Source organism: Rhinolophus sinicus, chromosome 8 (genome assembly GCF_057876585.1).
Source record: "Rhinolophus sinicus isolate RSI-liver-muscle chromosome 8, RSI-T2T, whole genome shotgun sequence".
Classification (NCBI taxonomy): domain Eukaryota; kingdom Metazoa; phylum Chordata; class Mammalia; order Chiroptera; family Rhinolophidae; genus Rhinolophus; species Rhinolophus sinicus.
Window position 1 is genome coordinate 46,879,377 of NC_142508.1, and position 11,509 is coordinate 46,890,885.

Consider the following 11,509-nt stretch of genomic DNA (forward strand, 5'->3'; position numbering starts at 1 on the left):
TGAGAAATACCTCCCTGACTGGGGACCAAATCAGTGCCTCACAGGGGTAATTGAGTCATGAGGGGTGGAGAATAGGGAGGGAAGCAGAGGATAAATAGAAGCTTTGCTTCGCTGGTTCCTCTCTGCATCTTGCCACCCTCCCAACACTATGCATCTTGCCAGTTTGATCAGCTCCTGCTCCCTCCTACTGTTATTGGGGGCCCTGCCTGGATGGGCGGCCACTAATGACCCCCTTGAGAAGGTCATTGAAGGAATCAACCGAGGGCTGAGCAATGCAGAGAGAGAGGTGGGCAAGGCCCTGGAAGGCATCAATAATGGAATCACTCAAGCTGGAAGGGAAGTGGAGAAAGTTTTTAATGGACTTAGCCACTTGGGGAGCCAGGCCGGCAAGGAGCTGGACAGGGGCGTCAACGAGCTCAACCACGGTTTGGACAAAGTAGCCCATGGAATCAACAGTGGCGTCGGACAAGCAGGAAAAGAAGCCGAGAAGTTTGTCCATGGGGTCAACAACGCTGCTGGACAGGTTGGGAAGGAGGCAGACAAAGTGATTCAGGGGGCCCATCATGGGGCCAACCAGGTGGGAAGTGAGGCCGGAAGGTTTGGCCAGGGGCTCCACCATGCTGCCGGGCAGGCTGGGAACGAGGCAGGAAAGTTCGGCCAGGGGCTCCACCATGCTGCCGGGCAGGCTGGGAACGAGGCAGGAAAGTTCGGCCAGGGGCTCCACCATGCTGCCGGGCAGGCTGGGAACGAAGCAGGAAAGTTCGGCCAGGGGCTCCACCATGCTGTAGGGCAGGCTGGGAACGAGGCAGGAAAGTTCGGCCAGGGGCTCCACCATGCTGCCGGGCAGGCTGGGAACGAAGCAGGAAAGTTCGGCCAGGGGCTCCACCATGCTGCAGGGCAGGCTGGGAATGAGGCAGGAAAGTTTGGCCAGGGGCTCCACCATGCTGCTGGGCAGGCTGGGAATGAGGCAGGAAAGTTTGGCCAGGGGCTCCACCATGCTGCTGGGCAGGCTGGGAACGAGGCAGGGAGGTTCGGCCAGGGGCTCCACCATGCTGTTGGGCAGGCTGGGAACGAGGCAGGGAGGTTCGGCCAGGGGCTCCACCATGCTGCAGGGCAGGCTGGGAATGAGGCAGGAAGGTTCGGCCAGGGGCTCCACCATGCTGCTGGGCAGGCTGGGAATGAGGCAGGAAAGTTCGGCCAGGGGCTCCACCATGCTGCTGGGCAGGCTGGGAATGAGGCAGGAAAGTTTGGCCAGGGGCTCCACCATGCTGCTGGGCAGGCTGGGAACGAGGCAGGGAGGTTCGGCCAGGGGCTCCACCATGCTGCAGGGCAGGCTGGGAACGAGGCAGGAAAGTTTGGCCAGGGGCTCCACCATGCTGCAGGGCAGGCTGGGAACGAGGCAGGGAGGTTCGGCCAGGGGCTCCACCATGCTGCAGGGCAGGCTGGGAACGAGGCAGGGAGGTTCGGCCAGGGGCTCCACCATGCTGCAGGGCAGGCTGGGAACGAGGCAGGGAGGTTCGGCCAGGGGCTCCACCATGCTGCAGGGCAGGCTGGGAAGGAGATAGACAAATTTGGCCAAGGTGTTCACCATGGAATTAATGAGGCCTGGAAGGAGGCTGAGAAGTTTGGCCAGGATGTTCATTATGCTGCCGGGCAGGCTGGGAAAGAGGGAGACAAAATAGTCCAAGGTGTCCATCCTGGGGTCAGCCAGGCTGGGAAGGAGATAGACAAATTTGGCCAAGGTGTTCACCATGGAATTAATGAGGCCTGGAAGGAGGCTGAGAAGTTTGGCCAGGATGTTCATTATGCTGCCGGGCAGGCTGGGAAAGAGGGAGACAAAATAGTCCAAGGTGTCCATCCTGGGGTCAGCCAGGCTGGGAAAGAGGTGGAGCGGTTTGGCCAGGATGTTCATTATGCCGCAGGGCAGGCTGGGAAAGAGGGAGACAAAATAGTCCAAGGTGTCCATCCTGGGGTCAGCCAGGCTGGGAAGGAGGTGGAGCGGTTTGGCCAGGATGTTCATTATGCCACAGGGCAGGCTGGGAAAGAGGGAGACAAAATAGTCCAAGGTGTCCATCCTGGGGTCAACCAGGCTGGGAAGGAGGTAGAGCGGTTTGGCCAGGATGTTCATTATGCCACAGGGCAGGCTGGGAAAGAGGGAGACAAAATAGTCCAAGGTGTCCATCCTGGGGTCAGCCAGGCTGGGAAAGAGGTGGAGCGGTTTGGCCAGGGAGTTCACCATGCCATTGAACAGGCTGGAAAGGAGGCAGACAAAGTGGTCCAAGGGTTCACCGACGGGGTCAACCAGGCCGGGAAGGAGGCAGAGAAGTTTGGCCAAGGGGTCAACCACGCTGCTGGCCAGGCTGGAAAGGAAGCGGAGAAACTTGGCCAAGGTATCCACCATGCTGCTGGCCAGGCCGGGAAGGAGGTGGACAGGTTGCAGCAGAATGCTCATAATGGGGTCAACCAAGCCGGCAAGGAGGCCTCCCAGCTGCTGAATGTAGGTGAACAGGGGCGGGGACATGGGGGGCGGGGGCGGGAGGGAGACGTTAAACCCTTGGAGAGCCTAGGTAACCCTCACATGGGGAAAGAAGCTTAGGCAGCTATATGATGCTGTCCCCCTCCTTCCTCTCCTTCTTCCTTACAAAGGAACTGGTGGTCAGCTGGTCAGATGGATCAAGCCACCTTATCTACCGAGCCCTACACCAGACAGTGTGAATGGGACCTAGCCCCACCTTCACAGAGCAGCCCTCCTAATTACGGAGGTCTAGAAGCCTCTCCTGGGAAGCAGGAAACAGTTATTGAGCCAATGTCTATTACAGTGGGAACAAAATGAGTGTTGAGAAAACAGAGAGCTTCAGAGTGAGCATAAGGAATACCTTTGGAGATGAGCCCTTTTCTGTTTAATTTTCATAACAAGCCTCGGAGGTAGTCAGGGTGAGGAGGCTGACTCCCTGCTTCTCACATAAGGAAACCGAAGCTCAGTGAGGTTTCAGGGGATTCGCCAAGGTCCTATGGCCAGCACACAGCTTTGGGAAATCACAGGTGAGGGTTCTTTCTCTTCTCCACACTGCCCCATCAGAGCAGGTCTGCTGGAGGATTTCTGATCCCCAGTTATGCAGAGGGAACAGATAGTGGAGGGCAGGAGAGGCAAGCAGCGCCATGCACAGCAGAACCGGCACCAAGGAGGGGCCTGGGGAATAGGAGAAGGCTGACTCTTGCCTGCCTCACTTCCCCACTCTCCAATCTCCATGAGGAGTCTTTGGGACACCACCTTGAAGACTGGCCCAGGCCTCAAAACCCATAACCGCATTAGCTACCAGGCAGGGAGCCGGGCATGGTGGGTGGGGAGGAAGAGACTATGTAGAAAGTGTGCATGGTAGAGAAAAGGGCTCTGAGACAGATGGCAGGATTCACCAGGTAGAGGCCAGGAGAGGGAGGCTTGTTTTAGGATTCCAGGCTGATAGCAGCAGCAGCAGGGAGGCACTGCTGAGTGTCTGAGGATAGGATTAAAGACTAAGATGGGAATGAACCCGAGTTAGCGATCAGGCTCGAGTGTGTGCAGAAGGGGTAGATTTAAGATCAGAGCTGAGGTTATCTATGGTCCTGGTATTTGTGTGGGTCCTCTGGGTTCCCTTTTCAATCAGGCCCCTTCTCAGTGACTGAGAGCATCTCATTAACAAAAATAAAAGGGAATTGGGGGACAACTCGTCAGTAGGGGCAAACATCCTTCCTGGCTTTTCTTCCCATCTCCCACATATTTTCCAGGGCAACAAGGCTTTTGGGTTTTCCTTCTGGACAGTGAGGGAACAGGGGTTACTCATCCTAGAGAGTAGCCGGTCATTAGGGTAGAGGAACTTGGAAGACCCTCAAGGACTGAGGGGTTGTAATGATGGTCTGGGCTTTGTCCACAGGGCGCTCACCAAGGCGGATCCACCGGCCATCACGGAGGGGGCGCAACCACAACATTAACATCTGGAGTAAGTCTCCCCAGCACAGCACGGACCCAGGGGTGGGGGAGGGGAGGCCCTCTTAGGATGGTGGTGGGACAGGGGCTGGGGACTGACTCTCTTGTCCTTGAATTCCAGGCTTCGGTCAACAAGCCCTTCATCAACTTTCCAGCTCTGTGGAGGGTGAGTGCCCACATGGTTTCAGATTTCTGCTCTCCATCTTGGGAGATATTTGTACACCCTCCCTTCCCATTGCTTGTTCACGGACAACTTCCCTGCGGTCAGACTCAGCCTTTCTGAGACCATCCAACATATTTCCCAGCTCTGCTCTTACCTTTCTTTCTTCACCCGCTCTTTACCCTTCACATCCTGCTTTAATCTTTTGGGTGCTTCCCATTCCCACTGAGGCAAACATAGGCTAGCAGAGGAGACCTCCAGGGGTGCATGTGCATCTGAGAGCAAGGGAGGTGCTGCTGAGATTGTCTCCTTCCTGTGCCCACCATCTCTCCTCATCATTTCCGCTCTGACTCCCTCCCTATCTCAAGCCACCGGGAACACCCCTGCTGCCTTGCAGCAATACATGGGTGGTGGGAACTGGTAGCTCTATCCTTTTCCTGGTTGACAAACTCCCCACCCCACCTATAAAGGCTCCTGTGGGATCCTGGTTCTCACTCTGGGCCCAAAGTCAAGTCCTAGCTCTCCTCTTTGCATTGAATACCTCAGCTGCCTGAGGCTGAGGCAGCAGGGTGAGTGGGTGGTAGCCGCTCTGTAGATGGTGCCTGGAACCCAGAGGCACACCTTGTTTATTCCCAGACTATGGGGGTGGCAGGGATCCTCTGAGGCAAAGCAGACAACGCTTCTCGGTTCCTGCAGAGGCCCCTGGCATCTCTGCCTGGGAAGGCTGGCTCCTCAATCTAGGTGCCAACTTCCTTAAGACATTCCCCAGAACACAGGTCATCCCGGGGCCAGTGGTCAGTCTCCCTTTTATTTCTCTAGGGGGCGTGAGTGCAGAGGTCTCGATCCCTTTACGACTGCATACCCTGTGCTTACTCTCTCTCTCTCTCTCTTTCAGAGCGTCGCAAACATCATGCCCTAAACTAATGCACTGGCCTTGCTGAGCAGACTGACATTCCTGTTGTCCTATCAGCTGAAATGACCTGGAGGAGCGGGGGGTGGGGGGTGGGGGGGTGGGAGGTAGACTTCCAGAGTCCCTAAGGGAACTGTACTGAGATTTGTGAATAAATACAACACACCATACTTTCATCATGGTCCATGTGCTCCCTGGAGGGGTCGGCGGGAGGCTGTCATTTCTCTTCTTGCTCCTTGGCTGAAATAGCTGGGGGGTCTGATGCACAGAAAGGGTTGAGCTGGAGATTTCAGGCTGATCAGATCTAAGAGGGAGGTTACAGGGACACCATACTTCACCAGTGTGCAAAGTTTGTGTGGGGTACTGGGGATGTGGGGGTGGGGGTGGAGTTGGGGGGGTGGGGAAGCCACTTCAGGCCAGTAGTGGGGGCGGAAGCACAAGGGAAGAGATGGCAGGAACCTAGGGGTAACCCAAGGGGGTGGCGTCCTCATTCAAGGGATGTGGTACCAGCGCAGTAACAATGATCACTTGGGTTTATTGTGCAATTTAGGCATGCCAGGCTCCCTGCCAGGGAGCATGACATCACTAAAACCTCCCAACCACCCAGTTAGGTAAGAGGTACTGTTACTATCCCATTTTATAGAGAAGCACGTGGAGGCTTGCGCAGGTTAAGAAACATGACCAAGGCTACACAGTTAGTAAGTGGAGGGAGAAATGGCCTAAGAGCTACAAGAGATATTCTGAAAACACACAGGTCTTTCCCTGTTTGCCATCCTTAGGGAGGGGAATCAGTGAATAAGGAGAGAGGAAAGGGATAGCTGTGGCAGTGCCTCTCAGAGGGAGGAGGATCAAAGGCTCAGGGGGAAGGCACACTGATGACAGGAGGGAGGGCCTCTTTACAATGACAGGAGTGGTGACCCAGAGGCCCAGTTTTCAATCTGTGGATGACTCAAAACCCAGAGGAATCAGGACAGCAACTACTATATATCGAGCACTTACTAGGTTCCAGATCCTATGTGAAGAGCTGTTCATGCTCTGTAACCATTTAAGCCTTCCTTCCCCAACTCAAAGGCAGAAATCCTCTGATGAACCCCATTGTATGGATGAGGAAACTGAGGCTCAGAGGGGCCCAGGCACTTGCCTGGGGTAACCCATGAGAATGCAGCAGGCCTGTCTATTGTCAGAACCTGACCTTTCATAGTTCCCTACAAAGTCTCTAGAACACTTATCAAGCACGGGCCTGGCTGCCGGCTTACTTCCCCTCTAGGGGCCACAATTTCCTTCTGTGTAAAGCAGGGGCGGGTGTCTGCAGGAGGGGACTGCAAACATAGCTTCCAGCTCCAAAATTCTACCAGTTGTGGGACTGAAAATAGACAGCGTGCTTGCCCTTGGGGAATTTACAGGCTTCTTGGGGAGACGAGGCATATAAACGGAAAATGAAAACAAATATAAAGTAACGCATCAGTAAGAACTAACTGACACACCAGAGAGGGGAGGGGCCTGCATGCCCACCATAAAGCTGATGCTCCAGGCACCTCAGAGGCACCGCAGTTTCCTTATTTGTAGAATGCCATCATTTTTATCACGTATGTTCCTTCTCTCCCCGCTCCCCGCAGTATTTTATTTTGAAAATATTTCAAACTTACCAGAAAGATGAACGAATTTTAGAGTGGCTACTTGCATACCCACCACTTAAGATTCTACCACTAACATTCTATTATGTTTGCTTTATCACACATCTGTCCATCACATACCTATCCCTCTAGCCACGTAGCAATACATTTTGATGCATTTCAAAGTAAACTACAGACACCTGTTTCCTGCATTTTAATAAACAGAAGCATTCATTCCTAGCACACATTATTAAGGGGCTAATCTGTGCTGGACATTATTTCATACGAATGGACTGGAGGAGTCCCTTGCTAAAAAGGGCATATTCAAGGAAACCAGCCTTTCATAAAGCAAAAGCTTTCATTGATTTTATCTTATGCATGTTATCTAGCTGGGCTTGTTTGCCAAAGAGATATGGGATACATCAGTAGTACTGGGGGTCAATTTCGGGAGGCTTCTGGAAAAGAAGAGCTTAGCCAGTTCTGAAGGGTAAAAGAGGCATGGCTCACTCTTGCCTCAAGGCCTTGAGTGCTGTTCCCTCTGCTAGGAATATCCTCTATACTCCCCACTTTTTAAAATTAATGTATAGTTATCCATCTGCAACAACATGGACGGACCTAGAGGGGATCATGCTAAGTAAAATAAGTCGGACAGAGAAAGACAAATACTGTACGATTTCACTATATGTGGAATCTAAAAAGGAAAACCAATGAACAAACAGAACACACATAGATACAGAGAACAAACTAAACTGATGGTTGCCAGAGGGGAAAGGGGTAGGGGGATAGGTGAAAAGGGTGAAGGGGAACCAGAGGCACACACCTCCATGTCCCTCGTCCCCCATGTTGGCTCCTTTTCACCCTTCAGGTCTCAGTTAACTGGACCACCCAATCTGAACAAAGGACCACCTTTCTTATTCTCTCTCATGGCACACTGATTATTTTCTTAATTGTGCTTATGACAATTTGTAGTTATAGATTTACTTGTCTCATATCCATTTCCCCCGTAGACTAAGAGGTCCAAGAGGAGAGTTCAAGGCCAGGCACAACTGGCTGGCAACTAGGAGAGGGGAGGCTAGTGGCTTGAGCAGACTTGGGATAAGCACTGGAATAAGTGTGAGCCAGGAGGAGGCACCTGACAGAGAGGTGGAGCCAGGACAGGGAGTAACAAAGACGGGAGGGGTCAGTTTCTGCAGATGTGGAACAACCGGGAGAGGAATCTGGGCGGGACCCTCACAGCCATCTTTATTAGGTGCTTACTAAGTCTGTGTTAAGCACTTACAGACATGATTCATTCCATCCTTACAACCTCCCCATGAGGCAGGTACCGTGATTATCCCCCTTATGATGGAGCTGAGGCTCAGAGAAGGGAGAGAGTCGCCTGAGGCCACCCAACTCGTAAGTGGTGACGGCCGGGCTCTATTCAGGAGCACTGGTCATCTCTGTTGGTGAGGCGGCATGCTGCCCTGGGATGCTTGGAGAGTGGGCTGCTTCAAAATAAGTCCTCTTTACAAATAAGTTTCTGAATTCGGCCCCTTCAGGAGGTGCGTGTGTATGTCTGAAAATTAAACAATGTCGAGAAAACATCCCAACAACATTCATATGCCCAACACTAGCAGGAACCTACACTGAGTGCTCCCGTGTGCCAGGCACTGCTCTACGCTCTTTGCAGGATCACCTCATTTAATCCTCACATTCACCCCTCTTACAGATAAGGAATCTGCTGTACTGATGGGTTAAGATCGTGGCTAGTAAGTGATGGAGCTAGGATTTCAACCTAGACTCTGGGCTAGGCACAGCGGACGAGGTGAGCCAGCAATGTCAGCTTGAGGGCTAGGACTGCAGAGGATGGAGCAGAAACACTGCCCAGACCCAGGGCCTCATCTCCTCTCTATACCTGAGTCCAGCTTCCAGCCTCCTTATCGCTTAAGCCTCCTCCCCGATCTCTGTACTCCCCACTTCCCCCAACAGTCTGTTCCCCAGAGGAACCCTGTGGACCCCTGTCAGATCACAGAGGACCTCAGCTCAAAGCCCGGAAAAGTCAAAGTCTTCACAATGGTTACCTCTTTGACTTTAACTCCTCCCATTTCCCTCCTGCTCCAGCCTCAGGGCCTTTGCACTACCATTCCCTCTCTTGGAATACTCTATCCCCAGATGTCCTCCTGGCTCATTCTCTCTCTCACTTCCTTTGGGACTCATTCATAGGTCACGTATCAAAGAACCCTTTCCTGATCACCCTATTTAAAATACCTCCTCTGTCTTCTCCATTCCCTCACTCCTTGCCAGATATGTTTATTGTCCAATTTCCCCCACAATGCATGTGAGCACCCCAAGGAGAGAGGTTTTGATGATCTTGTTCCATGCAGTATCCCCAATGTCTAGAACAGGTTTGGCACAGACTCAATAAACATCTGTTGAATAAACAAGAAGTGAATTGGAGAGAAAAACTGAAATCAGAGGGCCTTGGACATAATGTGAGCATGTCAGATTTGTGGATGCTATTATGTACAAAACAAGGGAGGCATGGTGATGTGAGAGAAAAATTGTGTGGAGCCAGACAGACTTGGTTCACATTCTGACAACTGCATTTTACCATGATCTTTTCACATATAATCTTGTGTACAACAGCTATAGGCCTCAGTTATCTCATCTGTAAAATGGGAATAATGTCTACCTCTTGAGGTTATAGTGAGGATTAAATGAGATCATGCATGTGAAAGCACCCCACCTTCTATTGGGCTCATGACAGGTATTTCATAACTATGCCTTAAGATTTATTTGAGGTAAACCCTCAGGTCCAGAGATGTCTGAGGGCAGTTTTTCACAGAACGTAGAACATGGGACTGCTGGTGGCAGGAGAAAATTTAGGTGTTTTGTGAACATGGCTTTAAATAACTGCACCACCCCATGAGAAACTTACTCTTTTCTCAATTTTCTTTGATGCTTTCTGATTATGTTAAAGAGGAAGACTCCATTTCTGAACATCTCTCTCATACTTACTCATCTCCCCTTCTAACAAAGAAGATACAGGAACTGCAGCCATCTATAATGTAATACCATGGTTTGCTTCTCACTGTGGTTTCTGGTACTTTCTATCTATGGGCAAGTGATTCCGGCTTTCCACTTCCAGCAGCAATATAAAGTATTCTCTTAAAACATATTAAGAAAGTAAGCAGGCTTAAAGAAAAATATTACTAATAGAGAATGGAGAGGGCAGATACACGCCATTGTGAAGGTGATGTCCCATGAGGGAAGTGTGGAAAAGCATCTGAGACAGCAAGTGCTCCATCCTGCCTGTGGTCCTGCCCTGTGGGAGTGGGAAGCAACAGGCTCAGGGGCTAGGGTCTCCATCACCAATCCTGGAGGCCTCAGCTTTACTCCTGTTGCCCACCTTCCACAAGGTGGCCGGGCAAAACCCAAACAAATTCTGTCCAGAGAAGAAAAGCGGGGGGGAAGTCTGAGACAGTGAGATGACAGAAAATGCTGGGAGCCAGGGTTTAGGAGTGAGGCAGGCCTGGGCTTGGCTTGGGCTTTACCACACTTTCACCATGTCCTCTCTGAGCCCCAGGTTCTCTGTCCATAAAAGGAGTAATAATAAGACCAATCTCCCAGGGCTGTCTGAGACCTAAAGTGCTCAGTCCGGTGCTGGGCACATAGAAAGCCCTTGATAAACTGGAGCTGCAATCATTATTATTATTACCACCACCATTATTATTATCATTAGAGTCAGAGATGGAATAACAGGGAAATGGGAGCTGCGGAGGACAGACAGGGATTGTGTTTACATGGTAAGAGGTGTTGAATGTTACAAATTGGGGTGCGGGTGTTGGGGTGGAGAGAGAGACTGACTAGGAGACATTGAGAAAGGTAGATGGAAACTGGCCCCTCCTAACTGGGTGATGAATCGCAGTGATATGAGACAGTGGCAGGTGGGAGGACCTGGGGCTTCCGGGAGTAGAGCAGCAGCCACCCTGGCTAGGCAGGGATGAGACCCAGGGAGGATGCCTGAGTTCTAGTCCTGAGCTTGGACCTGAGACAGCACCGAGCTGCTGACCTTGGGCTCCTGCCCTTGTGCTGAATCCTTCTCCCTTGTCAGTAATACCCTGTCCCCTGGGGGGGGCTGGGAGGTGGGGGGGGGGTGAGCTGGTGTTGGTGTAGTCCCAGCCCTCCCAGGAGGCTGTGAACTCACACACATGTTCCCTCCAGAACAGGTAAACAGGACAGGTGCCTGGGTCAGCTGCTCCCTCCCTAGGTTTTTCCCTCCCACTCATTCCCTGGGGGTGGCTGGCCCGCCCAGCTACCCTGCTCCACACCCAGTTTTCTCAGCCAAGAGCCACCAGGATGCTGAGACACTCTGATGACCTCTCTCGGGGTCGTGGCCACTCCTTTCTGGACGCTTGGGGTCCCCACGGAGGGCCAAGGCTAGACTCACAGCTCCCAGGCTTTCTATGGACTGGAATGTATGAAAGAGGGTGAGAGCAGTCACCTCTAGGTTGCAGTGTGGGAGGGGAGAGAGATGGGAGAGGCAAAGGCCGACTGAAACTGAGAGACCAAGAAAGGGCACCTGACTCTCATTCTGGTGCCCCTGACTCAGGCTGGCTGACACCTATGGTGGATCCTGTTCCACTGGGTTCCCTACACTTACCCCCTGACAGGGTCCTGCCTATGACTTCCCTCTCCTAAGTCCCCTCCACCTGCTGCCTCTAGGAGACACCAACAGCCTATCACCTCCTCAGATGCCCCCATCCCCACCCTGTGCCCCAAATTCCTGGGGTTGGGAAATTGGAACACTTTTGCACCCATCTCATTCCATTTCTCTCTCCCTCCCTGATGGACAGCTCTCTCTCTTTCTGTTTCAACACAGA

At 52.4% G+C, this 11,509-nt stretch overlaps 1 protein-coding gene across 2 annotated transcripts; it reads left to right on the forward strand.

Moving 5' to 3' along the window:
• On the forward strand, positions 1–5,111 carry SBSN (suprabasin). Of its 2 annotated transcripts, none has more exons than XM_088800630.1 (4): positions 1–2,501; positions 3,912–3,977; positions 4,086–4,130; positions 5,020–5,111. In XM_088800630.1, the coding sequence occupies exons 1-4, from the start codon at positions 149–151 to the stop codon at positions 5,046–5,048; spliced, it is 2,493 nt and encodes an 830-aa protein (XP_088656756.1). In that variant the 5' UTR covers positions 1–148; the 3' UTR covers positions 5,049–5,111. The 2 variants fall into 2 exon arrangements, with proteins under 2 accessions (XP_088656756.1, XP_088656757.1); XM_088800631.1 differs by having other exon boundaries at positions 6–2,497.
• The last annotated feature ends 6,398 nt before the right edge of the window (positions 5,112–11,509 follow it).